Genomic DNA, 18,442 nt, shown 5'->3' with positions numbered 1-18,442 from the left:
AGACCGGCCTCCTCGTCAGTGAGAGAGCTCAGTATAAAGATGCATTGTTCACGTTGGAGTACTGCTTGCATATGAGTAACATGTCGGCGTCTCTGAGTCAGCTGAGGCAGTTTATGCTCATCAAGCTGCAGTATCAACTTCCCATTTATTTATCTGCTGAAGATATGAAGGACTGGCTGTGAGTCCACTAGAACATATTCAATTAAAAATACACAAATTAGACAACATGGACGACTAAAACCGCTCTTCTTTTTAAAGGTTCCAGGAAATAGCAAAAGACAAGACAGCTCCTTGTGGCCGAACTTGGAAATACATCAAACTGACAGAGAGATACAACATGTAAAAGTACATTTAAGGCAAGCTATGAGGTAATAAACCAGTTACACAAATAGAGAAGAGTCATAAAGTCAGTAAGACAAAGTAATGCTCTTATTTCCTCATGACTCACCAGACCAAGTGAGGCTGCAACAGCTTCCTGTCACTATATGGACCAATATTAGCGGTTCACCAGGGTCAGAGTGTGTGAATGAGGGATATTTGTGCGGTGATATTACTGTGTCTACATCAGATGGAGCAGGAGCTCCAGGAGGAACTTGCTCAGATGAAAGGTGAAGATAAAACGCTGCATGATGGGCTACACTTCACCACCATACAGTCACTCATTCCTTTTCTCTTGCTTCTTGTCCTGTCCAGGGGAGCCATCTAGCTGAAGCTAGAGTAAAGACAGAGATATGAAATCTGGTTTGAACTGATTGGCCACACATTATTTTTAATAGTGTGTAACTCGGAAGAATCTCCTGATCACATCAGCTTTACAACCTAAAATGTATATGACATATACACAGTAAAGCATGATAATACTGTAGATACTCCTCACATCGATCAGCCATGAACATATAGTGAATAAAATACTGAACCCATTTCCTTTTTCTGTTTTTTTTTGCCAGGAAAAAGCCTGATTGGAGTCTTGAGTACTTTTATCATATTAAAATGTGTGTCCATCCATTTATTTCATTGCTCTTCTTAAATGTGAAGATTAAAAGACAACGATGTCATTAGATAGGAAGAAAGAAGACAATGGTTATTGCTGCTTCACACCATTTTATTCTGCAATCACACAGCAAAGCAACACTAGTGAGTCTCTACGTATCGCAAACTTGTCTTCTGTGTCTCACTGCAAGGTCTACTCAGATTCAGCAGCCTGAGAGAGACAGACAGGACAGGACAGACAGGACAGACAGGACATCAAAAAGGAAAGAAATTAAGAAATGAAAGAAGAGGAAAGAAAGATCTTCCACCAGCGTGTTACCTTTCCAAACTCTCTGCTCTTGGTTCTCATCTTGTTGACCTGAGACTCAGCCATGTCCGCCCTCTCCTGGGCCTCTTCCAGCTCATGCTGCACCTTCCTTAGCTTAGCAAGCTGACCGTTAGCCTGCTCCTCCTGCAGTCAGAAAGAAAACAGAGGGATAACTATAATCACAATACAAAACAAAAGGTCTCCTTCTTTGTTTCAGGTAAGAAACGATCTTACAGCTTCTTCGTTCTGCCGTTTGTAGGCTTTGACTTTGAGCTGCAGCTTGTCCACCAGGTCCTGCAGTCTCAGGATGGTCTTCTTGTCCTCTACAGTCTGGTAGGTCAGCTCCTTCGCCCTCCTCTCGTATTTACGGGTTCCCTTGATGGTGTCAGCAGCTTTTCTCTGTTCGCTCTCCACTTCAGCCTCCAGCTCACGCACCTAACCCACAAAAACACAACCGTCAGCCGTCTACCTGCCTTCCAGAACGCTGCGTTACTCTCATCATGTGGGCATTTGTGATACCCGAGCTTCCAGTTTCTGGAGCTGCTTCTTGCCCCCCTTCAAGGCCAGGTTCTCAGCCTCATCCAGACGCTGCTGCAGGTCCTTCACAGACACCTCCAGGTTCTTCTTCATCCTCTCCAGGTGGCTGCTGGTGTCCTGCTCTTTCTTCAGCTCCTCGGCCATCACGGCCGCCTGCAAGAACACAGCAAGTTAAGACTGCTGTTTCATTTCTAAGTTGTCATTACAAATCATACAAAAGACAACGAGATCATCTGTAGAGAGAAACCAGGCTTTCTTTATGTTTCCATGACAACAGCATCTTGTTCACACTATAAACAGCTGTCAGCTCTAGATATACTGCGAGGTACAGTTCATCATACTTACATCAGTGATTGCCTTCTTGGCCTTTTCCTCTGCATTGTGGGCCTCTTGGATCGCATCCTCCACCTCGCTCTGCAGCTGGCTGACGTCTGCATCCAGCTTCTTCTTCGAGTTGAGGAGACTGGTGTTCTGTAGCCAGAGGATCATTTAGACTGGGGTTTGGCAGTGTTGACACCAGCAGGAGGAAGGTACATTTATTCAACTTGAACTTTGCCAATCAGATTAGCTCGCAGCATCAGCTGAATCATGATTTACAGCCCTGCCACAGCTACAGTTTTTTTTTGTTGTTGTCAGAGTCTCATGTTTATACCTTAAAAATGTTCACTCTTATTTGGTCTCCACCAACTGCTGTCCCATTACTCAGATCAGCACAACATACAACATCCCCTGTGTGAGGACCGTTGACCTCCGGCGACCTTCTTTGACCCATCGTAATACCGGCGCTCACCTGAGAGTGCAGCAGCCCGACTCTCTCGCAGGTATCGGCCACTTCCTGTTCGGCAAATTTGCGGCATCTTTCCGCCTGTTCCAGAGCAGCTCTGAGCTCCTCCACCTCCGCCTGCATCAGGCTGCTCCTGCGCTCCACGATGGCCACCTGCTCCTTCAGCTCCTCCTGGCTGTGCAGCGCCTCATCCATGTGGAGGGTTTGTTCCTGCAGAGAAGACAGGCAGGTAGACGTTAATTTACTCAAAATAGCTTTTAGAAAACTAAAGGCAAAGAGCAAAATCTCACTTTGATGTGGGCCTGCATGTTCCTCAGCTGCTTCTGGGCTTCCGCTGCCTGGCGGTTGCTGTGGCTCAGCTGGATCTCCATCTCGTTGAGGTCGGTCTCCATCTTCTTCCTGATCCTCATGGCGTCGTTCCTGCCGCGTGTCTCGGCGTCTAAGGCGGACTGCATCGTTTCCACGATGCGCTGGTGGTTGCGTTTCATGAGCTCCATCTCCTCGTCCTTCTCCACCAGCCGGCGGTCCACCTCTCCTTTCACCTGAGTGAGCTCCAGCTGGAGGCGCAGAATTTTGGATTCCCCATGTTCCAGCAAAGCCTTCAGTAGAGATACAAGAATACATTGATTTGATTGATTGATTTACATGGGCATGTAAATGATTGTGTGTGAATTTACCTCAGCTTCTTCCAAAGCAGTCTGGACCTCCGTCTTCTCAGCCTCACTTTGTTTCTTCGTCTTCTCCAGCTCGTGGATGGCTTTGCCATTCTCTCCGAGTTGTTCGGACAAATCAGCGATTTCCTCTAAAAGTGTAACACATTTGGAAACAAACAAAACACAATTATTCTGAGCACAACTGTCCATTCTTTCCTTCTTGCCTCATGAAACGGTGACATTTATTGACATATAAAATCGATGAACTATCATTTGAAGGTTATTATATGCATACCTTGCAGGTTTTTACTCTCCCTCTTCAGGACCTCGAGTTGCTCCAAACTTTCCTCATAAGAGTTCTTCATTTTGAAGAGCTCCGTGCTGAGAGAGCGAGACTCTTTCTGTGATCCGTCCAGTTCAGCCTGACTCTCCTCGTACTTCTGCTTCCACTCAGACACAATCTAGGGGAGGATATGGATCAAATATGACAACTTTTTGTGCTAGTTTGTGACAGTTTTGGAGAATAGCATCCATGGCTAGTTCTTTTCTTCACCTTATCAAAGCTTCTCTGCTTTTTGTCCAGACCAGCTGCTTGAGCGTTTGCCCTCGCCACGTCGACCATGAGGTCCTCCACCTCTCCTTGCAGCCTCTGCTTCGTCTTCTCCAAAGATGAACACTTGGCATTTACAGCCTCGATGTTCTCCTCGGCCTCCTGCAAACGTTGGGCGAGCTTTTTCCTGAGCCAAACAAAATCAAAGTATGAGCCATTGAAATGTAATTTAATTTCTCCATGTATAAGAACAACTCTCACTTGGCCTCCTCCAGCTCATCGTTCCGCTGGATGGCATCGGTCTCATATTTGGCCCTCCACTGGGACACCTCGCCGTTGGCCTTGGACATCGCTCTCTGGAGCTCATCCTTGGCCTCCTGCTCCTCCTCGAAGTGCTCCCTCAGCAGATCACAGTCATGGCGGGCCGACTGCAGAGCGTGGGCGAGGGCATTCTTAGCCTAAGAGAAAACATGAGAGTTTATACGTAAACTTGATTGAGGTGATTATTGGTTAACAATCCTAAAAGTCTCTGGATAAAGAATGTCACACGTATCGACTTCCAATGGCCGAGATCCAACAAACCTTTGTTTCTTCCTCAACATGCCTCTTCAGTTCTTCGACTTGCTGAGTGAAGGAAAGCTTAGCTCTCAACATCTGAGAGAGGATGGCTTCTTTCTCCTCCAGAAGACGAGAGAATTCCCCTGATTGAACGGTCGAGAGAACAAGGTCAGAGAAGAGAAGGAAAAGGCGTCGGACTCTACTTAAGATCTACTTCGATGGTTTGGCTTGATACCATTTTCATTCTGAAGTCTTGCCCTTTGAGCATTTATTTCAGCGATCAGACGAGTGTTCTCATCATGCTTCATCTTGTATTCACTCAGTTGGTCTTCCAGAGAGTGACACAGCTTCTCATAATTAACCTGTAGGATTGATAACATTAATAATCATGATTTTTCCATGTTATATTGATTACATCTCCTTCCCATTCTGGTCCAGGTTACCTTTGCCTTGACCATGACCTCCGTGTTGCTGGACAGGTCATCGATCTCCATCTTGTACTCACTCTTCTCCTTCTCCAGCTTCTGTTTGACTCTCTGCAGGTTGTCGATCTGCTCTCCCAGCTCAGCCACGCTGTCGCAGTGTTTCTTCCTTAAAATGGCAGCGGTGGCCTCGTGGTGAAGGGTCGCCTCTTCCAGGTCTCGTCTCAGTTTCTGAAACTCCACCTCTCGCTTCTTGTTCGTCTCGATCTGAGCGGCGGTGGCTCCCCCGGCCTCCTCCAGCCTCTCGCTGATCTCCTCCAGCTCCCTGGAGAGATCGCACCTTTGCTTTTCCACCTTGGCCCGGGCGGCTCGCTCCACTTCAATCTCCTCCTCCAGCGCTTCGCTGTGAGCCTGTGGAAAGCCACACGAGCTGTGATCACTCATCGCTTGCGGTATATTTTCAGTTCAACCTTCAAGTCTGCGAGGTACCTGAAGCTCCTTGATCCTCTTCTGAGATTGCACAGCCACACTCAGCTCATCCTCAATTTTGGATAGAAGTTGGCTGAATTCGAAGTCTTTCCTGTCATATGATTAGAGAATATGATATGTACTTATTATTGGGTTTCGACCAAAGAAGTAGAATAGAGTAGAATGGTCATTGAACTGTATCTGGTGGTCATTTGACTGGTACAAAAGAAATTGATGATTCATCTTAGTTGTTGGCAACTTCCCTTCTACCCTATTTTATTTCTATGTCTTTGACGTCGCATACTTTTTAAGACGCCCCTCCAGCTGTTGCTTGTCATTTTCCAAATCCATTATGGATTCTTGAGTTAGCTTCAGATCTCCTTCCAGCTTCCTTCTGGCCCTCTCGGCTTCCATCCGGATCTTCTTCTCTTGTTCCAGAGAGCCCTCGAGCTGTCACACGGACAGTACAATCAGTAAGTTATGCATGCTATGATTTTAAAAGAAGGAATGTCAGGAACATTACATCATCAACGTGTTGCTCCAGCTTCAGCTTGGCTTTGGCCAGACAGTTGGCTTTGTCTTCCTCCGCTTGCAGGTCATCCAGCGTTTGTTGGTGGGCCTCCTGCAGGGCCAGCTTCTCCTTGGATAACTTGCCGATGGCGTCATCACGAGACGACAGTTCTTCAGTCAGATTCTTCACCTGGACGCGTGCAAAAGCAGTAAATGTGTAAGTGGATGCTTAGGTTTGGTGTTCAGCTGAGCACCAAGCGGAGACGCACCTTGTTTTCAACGGCGTGTTTTTCCTTCTCCACTTTAGCCAGGGTGAGCTCCAAGTCATCGATGTCTTTCTTCAGCTCAGAGCACTCGTCCTCCAGCTTCCTCTTCTTGGCTGTCAGCTTGGCGTTCACCTCCTCCTCCTCCTCCAGTCTCTCGCCGAGTTCCTTGGTTTTGGCCTCCAACAAAATCTTGTTCTTAATCAGCCCCTCGCATCTTTCCTCTGCATCCGCCAGACTCTCACTTTCCTTTAAAAACAAAACAAAAATGTATATTACACATAGTTCTACTTACTTATCACTTACATAAAACTGCAAAAAGTGGGTTTTCTCTACTCACAGAGTGAATCTGCAGACACAAGTCGTTCTTCTCCTGAACCAGGGAAACCATTTTGGCTTCCAGCTCCTTCCTCTTAGTCTCAGCTTTGGCTAAATCCTCCTTACACTTGGCAAACTCCACTTTCATGACAGCCATCTCCTTCTCTGTCTCGGCGCTCCTCAAAAGTGGCTTGATCTTGAAGTAGACCTTCATCCATGGCCAGTGTTTTACATTCATGAAAGAGCGAATGTTGTACTGGACGATGTATATAGAGTCTCTGAAAAGACGGAGCTTGTTCTTAGTTCTTCAGGATGGGATTTATTTACACCTACAGTCTATGATGTGCATGTGACTGATGATTACCTCCTCTCCGTCATTTTGAGAAATTCCTTTCTCCGGAGAAAGCCCCGACATAAGGCTTGAGTGATCGTGATGAGTGAGGCCAGTTTCTCATCCCTCATCTCTTCCAGTAGACCCAAGAGTCCTGCTTTAAAGAATACCTACAGGAAATACAAATTGGAGCATATGATGATTTACTCCTACATACTCCAGGAAACTTTCAAGAGTCAAGCTCCACCGAGATTCAGTCAGAGATTCATGTATTAAATGTGGAGAATTATTGTGATTCATCCAGTAACAACCACATGTTGCCTCATCTTGGTTATTGGTTGTTGCCATTTTATTTTTTTGTAATGACCACAGTGTCTGCCCAAATATGGCTTCACACAGGACTAACATAGATGTCATCCGCAATTATTACAAATTACTAGCGGTCCCCAGGTGATGCTGGTCCCGTACCAGTAGGGCTATAGAAACATTTTTTAAAACGGTTCACTGTAGATACTAACACATTCAAAACGTCGCCATGCAAAGCAAGATGATGCAAGGTTAATGACTCACTGTGCTTCCAACACTCGTCCACCGTCTTTCATTAACAGAGCAGAGAAGGCCCCGTGAGAACAGTACATATTTGTATAAAGTGATGTTTAATCTATTAATGTCTCTCAGTGTAATGATGTGATGAATTATTTAAAGCCCGATCACTTTTTGTGACATTAGCACAGTGCTTTGATCACCTCTCAGTGAACCATGAGAAAATGGCAGCTGTGCTTTCACATCACATCTCCAGGAAACTTTGACCAACAAGGAGAATCTCTGAGGATCTGGGGACTCCTAAGTGTGTATGCATGTTCCAACGTCCAACGCTTTTTCAGAGGGACGAGAGAGGAACATTACTTCAGGTAAATAGGTTGCCTATGTGTCATTAAAGTGGTCCCATGGACACCACAGTGCTATGTCTACAATGCATACTAAAGTCTATATAGGCTATGCTTTTTAATGGCCTTGTATTTCATGTTGAGTAAATCAGAAAGTTTCTTTTGAAGTGTGTCATATCATTAACGACTTCTTCTTTTGTCGTCCGCCAGGCTGATTGTTCGTCTCGGCCTGTGATTGCACACCGGAGTGGGGTCAGAAGATTGCCAACCAGGTTACATGAGATATATGTGTATATGGGAACAGCAGTGGGAAGCTACAGAATGTTTAAAGACATGATAATCATAATGGTGGACCCGCCCTTTAAAGTCAAGCTGAAATGAAAAACGTGATTTTAACCGTACGTACTTAAATCAGCGAGTACCAACGAGAGAGAGATCTTTTGAATCATCAAATTCCTCCCGACCTTATGTCCTGCCTGTGTTTCCTTGTTTCCTGTTTCACTGAGAAATAAGATTGTCTGTATGCCAGTCAATCTGAATGAACAAGGAGACAGGTGAATGATGATTCGTGGTTGTGGTTGTACCCAAGAAAAAAGTGGACCGTGTGTATATATACTGTATATACTGCATATACTGTATATATACAGTATATATTAAAAAAATGTGTGAAATGTTAACATAAAACAAATACAATTCTGGTAGACTTACTAAATAGTTGGAAATATTATATTATATCGACACAAGCTGAAGATTCGGCTCCATTCACACCCATTATAACATCTGAAACTTCACCAAACTCAAACTGCGATATCGGGAAAACCGTGTGGACCATCGACATGAATGTTTGACCCAATAAAGTCCACAGTCTTGTGAACGTTTTAAACGTTTAATCGCGTTTGGAAGTTAAAGTATGGCGAACTTTTGGGGTGCTGAAGTCGATGAAAAACCAAAAAAACAATGAAAACATGTTTAAGGGCAGTGGTTACTATGGCAACCTGAAAGTTCTTTTCTTTTTTTTCATTTTGGAATGTACAATGTGCTTTGATGTCTGATGTCTTTGATGACTGGAGACATCACGTGACCCTGGACTGTATAAATACAAGCAGTGACCAGAACTCATCGTGGAGTTTTTGGAGTTTGGAGAGAGAGAGAGCTTTAGAGAGATAGTGATTGAGAGTGAATAGATAGTGATATTTTGAACTTTTTGCAACTTTGTGAGAGGAACGAAATTTAATCTACGTTCAAACAGATAGTGACAGAACTTTTACATCTGGAGCGGGCTGTCTCCACCAGTCTGCTCTTCTAGTCCATCTGTTCATCGGCGAAAGCCAGTTTACATTGTACCGTCTTGTAAACTATCATTCCTGCAGCCAAGATGCAGCAGGGAAACAGCAGGAGGACTCGTGTCCAACTGACCCCTCAGGAGACCATCAACCAGCTGCGTGAGCAACTGCGTGAGCAGAAGCGAACCAACGCTGAAGAGTACGGCATTAGGATGGGGCTCACTGAGGAGCTCAAACGGCAAAAGACCCTGAAAGAAATGCACATCAATCGGGGCAAGGCCATCCGTGGCGAACTGGAGATGCTCAAGAAGGCAAGTGAGCCAGAGACTCTGAATAAAATGGAGATCGCCTCTGCAGTCCATTGCACCGTGAAGATAAAGAAGAAGAAAGATCTTCAGAGGGAGCATGAGGACCTCAAGGTGTCTCATTTAATCCTCCAGGAAAAGTTCGAACAGCAGGAGAAGGCTATCCAGAGCCTCAGGCAGGAGAACTTTGAAAAGGAGGAGGAATTGGAGTACCTGAAGGTACAGGCCTCAATCAACCTGGAGACCACCATTAATCTCCAGGCTGAGGTGAAGGTCGCCCAAGGCCTCAGAGATCAACTAGTTCAACTGCAAGAAGAGCTCGATCAGAGTACTCTGCGCCACGACCTCGCGAAAGAGACCCTGATAAAACAAGCCTCCGCCAACCAGCAGTTGGTAAATGACCTCCAGACCGCCACGGAGGACAACAAGGACCTCCAAGCTGATTTATCTGAAAAGACCCTGGACCAGGAGCTGGCGAAGGAGGCCCTGATAAAACAGGTCTCCACCAACCATCAGCTATCAAATGACCTCCAGACTGCTGAGGAGGACAACAAAGATCTCCGAGCTGAATTCGTTCAGCTAAAGACAGAACTCAAGCAGAGGACCCTGGACCAGGAGCTGGCGAAGGAGGCCCTGATAAAACAGGTCTCAACCAACCAGCAGCTCTCAGATGACCTCCAGACTGCTGAGGAGGACAACAAGGACCTCCGAGCTGAATTATCTCAGCTAAAGGCAGAACTCCAGCAGAGGACCCTGGACCAGGAGCTGGCGAAGGAACCAGAAGACATCGAGGCTGTGAATGGTGCTGATCTTCAGGGAGCTGAGGAGCTGCACCAGACCTTACCCGACCAACTGGTGACTGAGCTCCAGGTCGAAAGCCTCGAGCAGAGTCTTCCTTGTGTGGAGCTGCCAGAGGAGGTGCAGCTCCCCAAGAAGAAGAAATCTCTCTTCAAGAGGTTCCGACACAGCATCGGTCTGCGCAAAAGACGTTGAACTGGTGCTGTGTCCTAATTTGGCCCTAAATTTATAATTCAGAAAATAATATATGCTGTAAAAAAATACAGCTATATATTATTATTAAAAAAAGGGCGGCACAGTGAATTGTACTGTGTCGTGTGGGTTTTCTCCGGGAGCGCCGGTTTCCCCCCACTAGAAAAAAAAACAATTTGGCCCCAAATTAAATATCTCCTCATCCCCTCCCATATTACCCCCTCCCCTGTTGGTGCTCTGGTTTCCCACAACCAAAAAAAAAAAACGTTGCTGCTTGAGCAGATGCGTGAGCAGCTGCGAATCAATGCTGAAGAGAACAGCATTAGGGTGAACCTCACTGAGGAGCTCAAACGTGGAGCAGGCGATGGAGGCCCTGAGAAAACAGGTCTCCACCAACCAGCAGCTCTCAGATGACCTCCAGACTGCCGAGGAGGACAACAAGGACCTCCGAGCTGAATTATCTCAGCTAAAGGCAGAACTCCAGCAGAGGACCCTGGACCAGGAGCTGGCGAAGGAACCAGAAGACATCGAGGTTGTGAATGGTGGTGCTCTTCAGGGAGCTGAGGAGCTGCACCAGACCTCACCCGACCAGCTGGTGACTGAGCTCCAGGTCGAAAGCCTCGAGCAGAGTCTTCCTTGTGTGGAGCTGCCAGAGGAGGTGCAGCCCCCCAAGAAGAAGAAATCGCTCTTCAAGAGGTTCCGACACAGCATCGGTCTGCGCAAAAGACGTTGAACTGGTGCTGTGTCCTAATTTGGCCCTAAATTTATAATTCAGAAAATAATATATGCTGTTAAAAAAATACAGCTATATATTATTATAAAAAAAAGGGCGGCCAAATTAAATATCTCCTCAACCCCTCCCATATTATCCCCTCCCCTGTGGGTTTTACTCCGGGTGCTCCGGTTTCCCACAACCAAAAAAAAAAACCTTTCCGGGAACCATCACCTTAACGCGGTGGAGAGGTTTGCGTGTCCCTATGACCCTGAGGCCTGTGTTGTCTGGAGCTTTGTGCTCCTGGTGGGGTTTCCCATGGCAAATTGGTCTCAGGTGAGGGGCCAGACTAAGAATGGTTCAAAAGACTCCCATGAATAACTTAGGAAGAAGAGGAGTGACCCGGCCTGGAGGAAGCCCGGGGCTCCCGTCTGGAGCCAGGCCCAGAGGGAGGGCCCGTCAGCGAGTGCCTGGTGGCCGTCTTGCCACGGAGCGCGGCCGGGAACAGCAGCAGAAGAAGAAGCAGAAGAAGAAGAAGAAGAAGAAGAAGAAGAAGAAGAAGAAGAAGAAGCGACGTGGCAGTTATAAGAACATTCACTTTATATATAAAAATAAATGAAGTTAAAATATTCCCTTTGATAGAAAAGGAAAAAACACTTGAATGCTCTGTCTGAGTTAATAGTCCTTCGGTTCAGGGAGTATTTACCCCATAAATATATAAAATAAAATAAAAAGAATCACCGATCAGGTGTTTTATAAAAGAGTCTTTCAATTGTCCTTTCAAAATAAAAATAAATGGCCCTTTAAGCACCGTAACGCGGTGCTTAAAGGGCAACGCACCCAAAAACAGACCTGAAGCGATTACATGCAGCAAGTAACTGTAGTTACCTCTGGGTTACACTAGCAGCGCCGGCATTCTTGTCCTCCAGAAAGTTTTGCCGATGCCCTTCCCGTGTGAAAGCTGTGTTACCCCCTCCGTGTTGGTGCAACTCGGGGAGAAGCTGCCTCCCCACAGCCCCATGAAACACTCGCCTCAAAGTCTCCTGGTATCCAGATATAAAACACTCCAACAAGATGCATGGGATGCCGTTACTTCTTCAGTGGATGCTGTATCAGGAGAAGGGCCACGACCGATGAAGGAAAATAAAAAATAGTTTGACGTCAAAACTGAGGGCGGGAAAAAAAACTGAGGAAAGAGATGCCGACCTCTGGAAGTGGAGTTGTCGGTTAAAAACTCTGAGACACTTAAAAGGAACCCCGGCTATGAAGACATGTAGTTCTTGAAAGATAAATGTTAGTATCGGTGATAATAATGTGATATAAAAAACCTTCTTGATGTCTAAATTTGTAAAAATTGTTAAACTCGTAGGTCGCCATTGTTGTTTACGTCGCAATGCACTCTGGGTAGTGACGTCAAATGGTTGCACTAGCCGGCTTCGGGACCCTTTTGTGGCTGTTCAGCGACATAAACATGTCATCGGTTCAGCCTTTTCAATTTGAACCCGAGCGAAACATGAATGAGGAGGACAGAACTGACAATATTTCACAAAACGAGCATCAAAATGAAGAGCAAGAAAGACGGGATGAGGCGAGAGTGGGACAAAACCGGTCGTGTATGTCCAGCAACTGCGTCTCCACAGAGAGGGAGAGTGTTTGTTGTCGAGAGCTCCAATTTTTGTCAGCAGATGTTCACGGTAAGCTATTGTGTGATCAAACTTATTCCAATATCAATAATTTTGGAGATTATTAGCATCCAGAGCTGTCGTGTGCTTTATAGATAATTAGTCTGTTGCGTGGCCACGGGCCGTCCGCGGGCCGTTTTGCACTAGTTTCGCATTCATTCCGTTTAATCGCATATTATTTTCAATGCGTCTGCGTCATATTATTCATCATTTGAAAGCTGAGAATCTCGTGAATTATTTTAGGATCACGGAGACACATCAAAAGCAAACACAGCGATCCCTACCTTTCGAGCTGTGTGGAAGTCCAAAAACAACTGGATTACCTTGGTGTGCCCGAACTTGTACTGCGTGTGATCCACATCGATAGACCCCAACAGCTTCTCCGCAGCTTTTTTGTTGTCAATGAATTGTCCCTCAGGTATAACGCTGGCATTCAGTATTTTGTACCTACAAGAATGGTATTCCATATAAAAATGCAGATTTAAAAAGATATATTTCACATGAATCTAGTCTCGTTCCCCTTACCTTTGCTTGAAATCCCCATACTGGATCCTACTAGGGAAGCCCTTCCTGCAGATCCTGATTCCTTCCAGCACTCCGTTACATCGCAGCTGATGGATGACCAAATGGTGTTGCATAATCCCTAAAAGTCAACCAGTACCATTAGAATTGAGCTACTATTTAAATGCTCTGATTAAAGTGTTTGTATCATCCACTGAAATACCTGGAGTTTTACTTTCATTAGGAATCAGACATCTAACAAAGTGAGGATGGGTGCTCTTGAGATTTGTCATTAGCTTTCCCAGGTTCTCCTGTTCGAGATATTATCAATGTCAGTGCCTTTATAGAACCGCTGTATCACAAATTAGCAAAATATGTGATATTAATGTGAGTATGCAGTTACCCTGAAGAGGGCTGATACAGTCTGGAAGGATGAGCCCTTCTTCTTTGTGGCTTTCTTTACAGTCGCAGCTCCACCAGGGTTCTCTAGAAGCACAACGTTTTCAACATAGCAACAGTACTGACGGAGCTCATAGTGGTGCTATGAGAGGGTGGGTGCTGGAGGCCCCATGAAGGCTTAGGCTGGCCCCCGATTACAAATATATTAATGCTACCTTAAACCAAGGAAATGTTCTTACCATCTGATGCAGAATAGGTAGAATAGAGGAAAGCCAGTAGTTTGAGGCTGGCTTTCTGGTAGAGCTGGACCACGGTGTCATTCAGAGGGTCCTTGTTCTTGTCCAACCAGCCTGTGATGGTGTAGTCCACAGTGGCAGCATAGTGCACCAGAGAGAAGTGAGCCTGGGCCTTGCCTTTGATAGGCTTGGGCTTCTGGAAGTTGTTTGATTTCCCAAGATGTTGGTCATACAGCTTGTTTTTGAAGGTGGTGTCTGACGCCTTGGGGAACATACACTCTTCTTCAAGGATGGAAAAGATGCCCATCGGCTGTTGAGGACAGTCAAAAAAAAAAATACTTTACACAAAAAAAACACTAGGTATTCATTTCCATGTGGTACAATGTGATATTTAAATAGATCAACCTTTTCAATTAGCTCAATACAAGCAGCCAAGTCCATCCCGAAGTCAATGAAGTCCCACTCGATGCCTTCCTTCTTGTACTCCTCTTGCTCCAGCACAAACATGTGGTGGTTGAAAAACTGTTGCAGCTTCTCATTGGTGAAATTTATACACAGCTGTTCCAGACTGTTATACTGCAAAACAAGCCAATCGCTGTTGAGAAGATGATTCATTGTAAAAATGACAGAAGATTCACTGCTTAATGCAAACTCACATCAAATATTTCAAACCCAGCGATGTCCAGGACTCCGATGAAGAACTGCCTGGGTTGTTTGGTGTCCAGCATCTGATTGATGCGGAGAACCATCCACAGAAACATCTTCTCATACACCGATTTGGCCAAAGCACCGATAGAATTGTAGACCTGCAAATTAAAAAAATATAGAAGTCTTAAAGCCTTGCATAGGAGTGTTTCTCAGGACTTCATCATAACAAACATGTACCTGCTGAACAGTCTGGCTTTTGGTCACATACTCATTCCCGACTTTCACTCTGGGGTAACAGAGAGCTTTCAGCAGGTCTGCAGAGTTCAGACCCATCAGGTAAGCTGCTTTGTCAGCCACTGATCAGAGACAAAAGAAGAAAACTTTAAAGCACACTGTGATAGAAGAGAAGAAAAGTTAGATGAGAAGCTATAAAACAGACATTTAAGATGTTTGCATAAGATTTAAGGCAGTATCCTGAGAATAACACTTACCCTCTGTCCCGTCTGGCTCGGCCTGCTCTTCTCTCGGCTTCTGTTTGAATTTCATATTCCCATAATGCATCACAGCTCCTGTTAGCTTGTAGATGCCAATCTTCTCGTCTCCGGTGAAGCCCAAGGTGTCGGTCGCGCTCTAAAAATGCACGATAACAGGACCGACGTCAGTCTCAGTAGATGTTTGTCGGGATAGAACATTTTAAAAAAAGGACTTACATCTGTGGCCATTAGCTCTTCACTGTCATTAATGCTGGCCACGCTGATCTCCCCTTGGCTAACGAATGGGTAGTCAAAGGGGTTGGTGGAGATCAGGAGAGTCTCTGGATGGAAAAATAATGTCCATCAAATTCAAAGGATGTCAATAAACAAGACGTCTACCCAAACTGTACCACTGTCCTCGGATCTGTTACCTATGAGCTCCGGCTTCCTGTTGGACATGACCTGGTAGAAGATATGGTAACTCCTCTCTGCAGACAGCTGAAACGTTACTCGGGATTTTTCCAACAAATCTACCAACAAAAAAACAAAAAACAGGACCGACTTAAACTGAAAACTCATAACTCAGATTTACATTCATGTGGTTTCTGACTCACAAGTCTCAATATCAGCGGAAGCCAGTTTTCCTGTGGTTCCGAAGTGGATTCTTATGAATTTGCCCTGAAAAAAAGGAAGAAAACTAATAAGTTATGTAGGAAGTGAAGAGATACATCAGGAAAGGGAATGAACAAAAAATAACTCACAAAACGTGAGGAATTATCATTTCTGACAGTTTTGGCATTTCCAAAAGCCTCCAGCAGGGGGTTAGCAGAGATGATCTGGTCCTCTAGATTCCCCTACAGCAACAGACAGAACAAAACACAATATTAGATGCACATAAGAAGCCATTTGCAACCATAAAATCAATATGAATATAATTATGTAATGTTACGTGTAATTTTCCAGAGGCAGAAACATCTTTTTTCCTCTCACTGGACCCTGCGATTGTCGCAAAGTACTGGATGACCCGTTTGGTGTTGACAGTCTTTCCTGCACCAGATTCTCCACTACAATAAGAGATAGAAACCACAACGGTGTTTATTTCCTTTTTGACCCAAAAGCTTCAGAAGTAAGGCTGTAATATTTGTGTCAGATATGCATCTTACGTGATAAGGATGGACTGGTTTTCTCTATCTGTAACAAATAACACCACAATCATATTACAACACTAAACCAGGACCCCTAACCTTATAGAAAACTGAATATATATATATTTCCAGTTTACCAGTAAGCATGAACTGATAGGCATTGTCCGAGATGGAGAAGATGTGTGGTGGAGACTCCTGGCGCTTTTTACCCCTGTAGGCCACCACCACCTCCTGCTTGTAGACCGGGAGGGACTTGTAAGGGTTCACAGTGACGCAGAACAGCCCCGAGTAGGTCTGAAACACATCAAATACATCATGGATCATGATCATTGTTTGATTGAGCATGCTGATTTTCAGTCAGGTCCTTGGGGGTCAAGAGGGCCAGTTGATGCCAAGAAGACACCACCTGTATGGAAATGTCAGCATTAATTATCTTCTCTCCTTTATTAATCTGTCAGTCTACATCCATGATGTCAAACATGAAACCACTCTGTAATGAAACATGAATAACTATATTTCGATCTCCTTCTCATTAAAACATATAGTGATTTAAATACAGTAAAGTGATATTGTAGCCTATGTGTGAAATTTGAATTTAAATGTTTAAAAATGTTCACTGTCCAAACACATTTAGTTGGCTGTAATCTCAACATCTACATTATAACACTTTCCAAAGGGTTTTAGTGAAACACCTTTTTTTGGTTGAGTTGAGAAAAAAAAAAAACCCAAAAGAAACAATCTAATGATAAAGAATGAACTAAAAACAAAAAATAAAACATATGTTTGACAGAGGATATGAATTATGGAGAAGGGGTTATCACATAACATCACAATGGAGGAGGAGAGGACTGGTTTTCAAACCGTTTCAGTTGCACAGATACTTTACTCTGTAATTAAATCTTAAAACCGGATCACAAGTCTTGACCTTTGCCCTCGAAGTGCATAAAGTAGCTATTGCTTATAGCCTTAAGCATCATCAACTACAGTTAATTACTCACATAGATCATCCACGCCGCGTAGCGCTCTTTGAGGTTATACAGCACAGCCGCCTCGTTCAGGTGGGTCATCATGGCCATGTCCTCGATCTTGTCAAACTTGGGCGGATTCATGGGGAAGAATTGGTCCTCTTTCACCACCACGACCTGTGACGTAAGGTCGGTATGTAACAGCAGAACGGTATGGTATATAGATTGGTTTTGTCTCATCTACTACTAACCTGTCCTGCATCCGTTTTAATGGTCGCCTTGCTGCCATCTTTGCTTTGCAGGGTGCCTTTAACAAACAGCTCCTTCGGATCCACCACATACACTGCAGTCTTCGCGTCAAACGGCCTGTTTTGGGATTCGATCCGCTCTCTCTCGGGTCTCCTCAGGTACGGGGCCGCCTCGCCGAACACACTCATTTCAGCATCGGAACTCATCTCTGCAACACACCGCAGAGGGGACTGGAAGGTCCAGGGTCAAAGGTTAAAAACTGCTGCTTCTAATAACTGTAGAACAATGGATATTAGTCATCAATTCTTCTCTGTGTGAGTTAGAACAAGCATCTTCCACAGAGACACCTGAGTCAGACATAAGATGAAAATCTAACAGTAAAGTCAGAAACACAGCAATGAAACATGAGCATGACCTCACCAGCAGAGTCCCAGATGAAAATGATGGATGCTTTGACCCGGACTGCTTTTATAAGGTCCCTCTTGGTGTGTTAGGAGATACACAAACACCTATATTTAGGTCAAAGTCTCTAATGAGTGTGGGTGGAGAGAAGTGATCACTCCGGCATGCGATATCATGGGGATGTCGCCGAGCTTTTGTTATAAATCCGTGGCGGGGAGCGACTGCAGCTCAAGGAAAGAATGAATGCCAAAGGAGGGTGACCTCTGCCTGAGATCCAACGCTCACATGGATGCTGAAATGTTCCGTGCTTTGTTTAGCATCTTCACTGCTGTGTTTGGCAGATTAGAACCGAACAGGACGATTAGCAGCTGTTATAGGATTCTGAGCCGATATAGCCAAGTAATTCTTTATAGCCTGGGTTTACGCTGGTCTAAGAGACCGCTTATCAGGCGCAGAACTAACATGAACAAAGTACAAATACTTCATGTAAGTACAATTTTCAGGTTTCTGTACTTTTCTTGCGTATTTATTTTTCTGGCAACTCTGTCTCTTAGAACCTTGGTTTTAATAAAACTAAAATAAGCTGTAAGATACTTGATAAGTAAAAATAAAAATTAGAAAAAAGAGAAAAAAGATCTTGGTTGAGTTTTTAAAAAACAACAAAAAAACAATAATTATAAATAATTAACTAAAAATATAAAATAAAATATATGTATGACAGAGGATATGAATTATGGAGAAGGAGTGGGATTAAATAAGTGTATACTTCTTCTCACTCCTTTTCGGCCAACAACAAAAATATGTTATTCATATATCTCAATGCTTTCCAGTTGTGTAATATTTTATTATTATTTTATTTTATTTTTCTTCTGTA

The 18,442-nt window shown here is 44.5% G+C and overlaps 1 protein-coding gene across 1 annotated transcript; it reads right to left on the bottom strand.

The window, feature by feature from the left end:
* Positions 1-1,086: 1,086 nt before the first annotated feature.
* On the bottom strand, positions 1,087-17,391 carry LOC311033049 (myosin heavy chain, skeletal muscle, adult-like). The gene is made up of 38 exons (XM_084040220.1): positions 17,169-17,391; positions 16,951-17,094; positions 16,090-16,246; positions 15,971-15,998; positions 15,757-15,871; positions 15,569-15,661; positions 15,422-15,485; positions 15,239-15,337; positions 15,045-15,148; positions 14,826-14,964; positions 14,572-14,690; positions 14,343-14,492; positions 14,092-14,262; positions 13,690-13,996; positions 13,455-13,537; positions 13,275-13,362; positions 13,076-13,193; positions 12,874-12,997; positions 6,725-6,861; positions 6,383-6,638; positions 6,049-6,291; positions 5,793-5,969; positions 5,574-5,719; positions 5,291-5,381; positions 4,823-5,212; positions 4,615-4,741; positions 4,404-4,522; positions 4,083-4,279; positions 3,825-4,008; positions 3,567-3,732; positions 3,296-3,420; positions 2,909-3,217; positions 2,625-2,828; positions 2,180-2,305; positions 1,817-1,987; positions 1,532-1,732; positions 1,310-1,441; positions 1,087-1,201 (listed from the first exon to the last, which is right to left on the bottom strand). The coding sequence occupies exons 1-38, from the start codon at positions 17,370-17,372 to the stop codon at positions 1,184-1,186; spliced, it is 5,826 nt and encodes a 1,941-aa protein (XP_083896346.1). The 5' UTR covers positions 17,373-17,391; the 3' UTR covers positions 1,087-1,183.
* Positions 17,392-18,442: the final 1,051 nt, after the last annotated feature.

The sequence above is a fragment of the Eutrigla gurnardus genome (assembly GCF_963514095.1).
Source record: "Eutrigla gurnardus genome assembly, chromosome: 22".
Taxonomy (NCBI): Eukaryota; Metazoa; Chordata; class Actinopteri; order Perciformes; family Triglidae; genus Eutrigla; species Eutrigla gurnardus.
Note: the sequence above shows the minus strand (reverse complement) of the source record. Positions and strands in the feature narration are given on the sequence as shown.

Bases quoted from the DNA above. Each gene is read 5' to 3' on its own strand.
- LOC311033049 (XM_084040220.1), bottom strand. From the start codon at position 17,372: ATGAGTTCCGATGCTGAAATGAGTGTGTTCGGCGAGGCGGCCCCGTAC. The intron at 13,997-14,091 runs GTTGATCTATTT...TGTCCTCAACAG, and splicing joins GTATTGAGCTAATTGAAAAG to CCGATGGGCATCTTTTCCAT. The intron at 1,988-2,179 runs GTAAGTATGATG...GTGTTCTTGCAG, and splicing joins CCAAGAAGGCAATCACTGAT to GCGGCCGTGATGGCCGAGGA.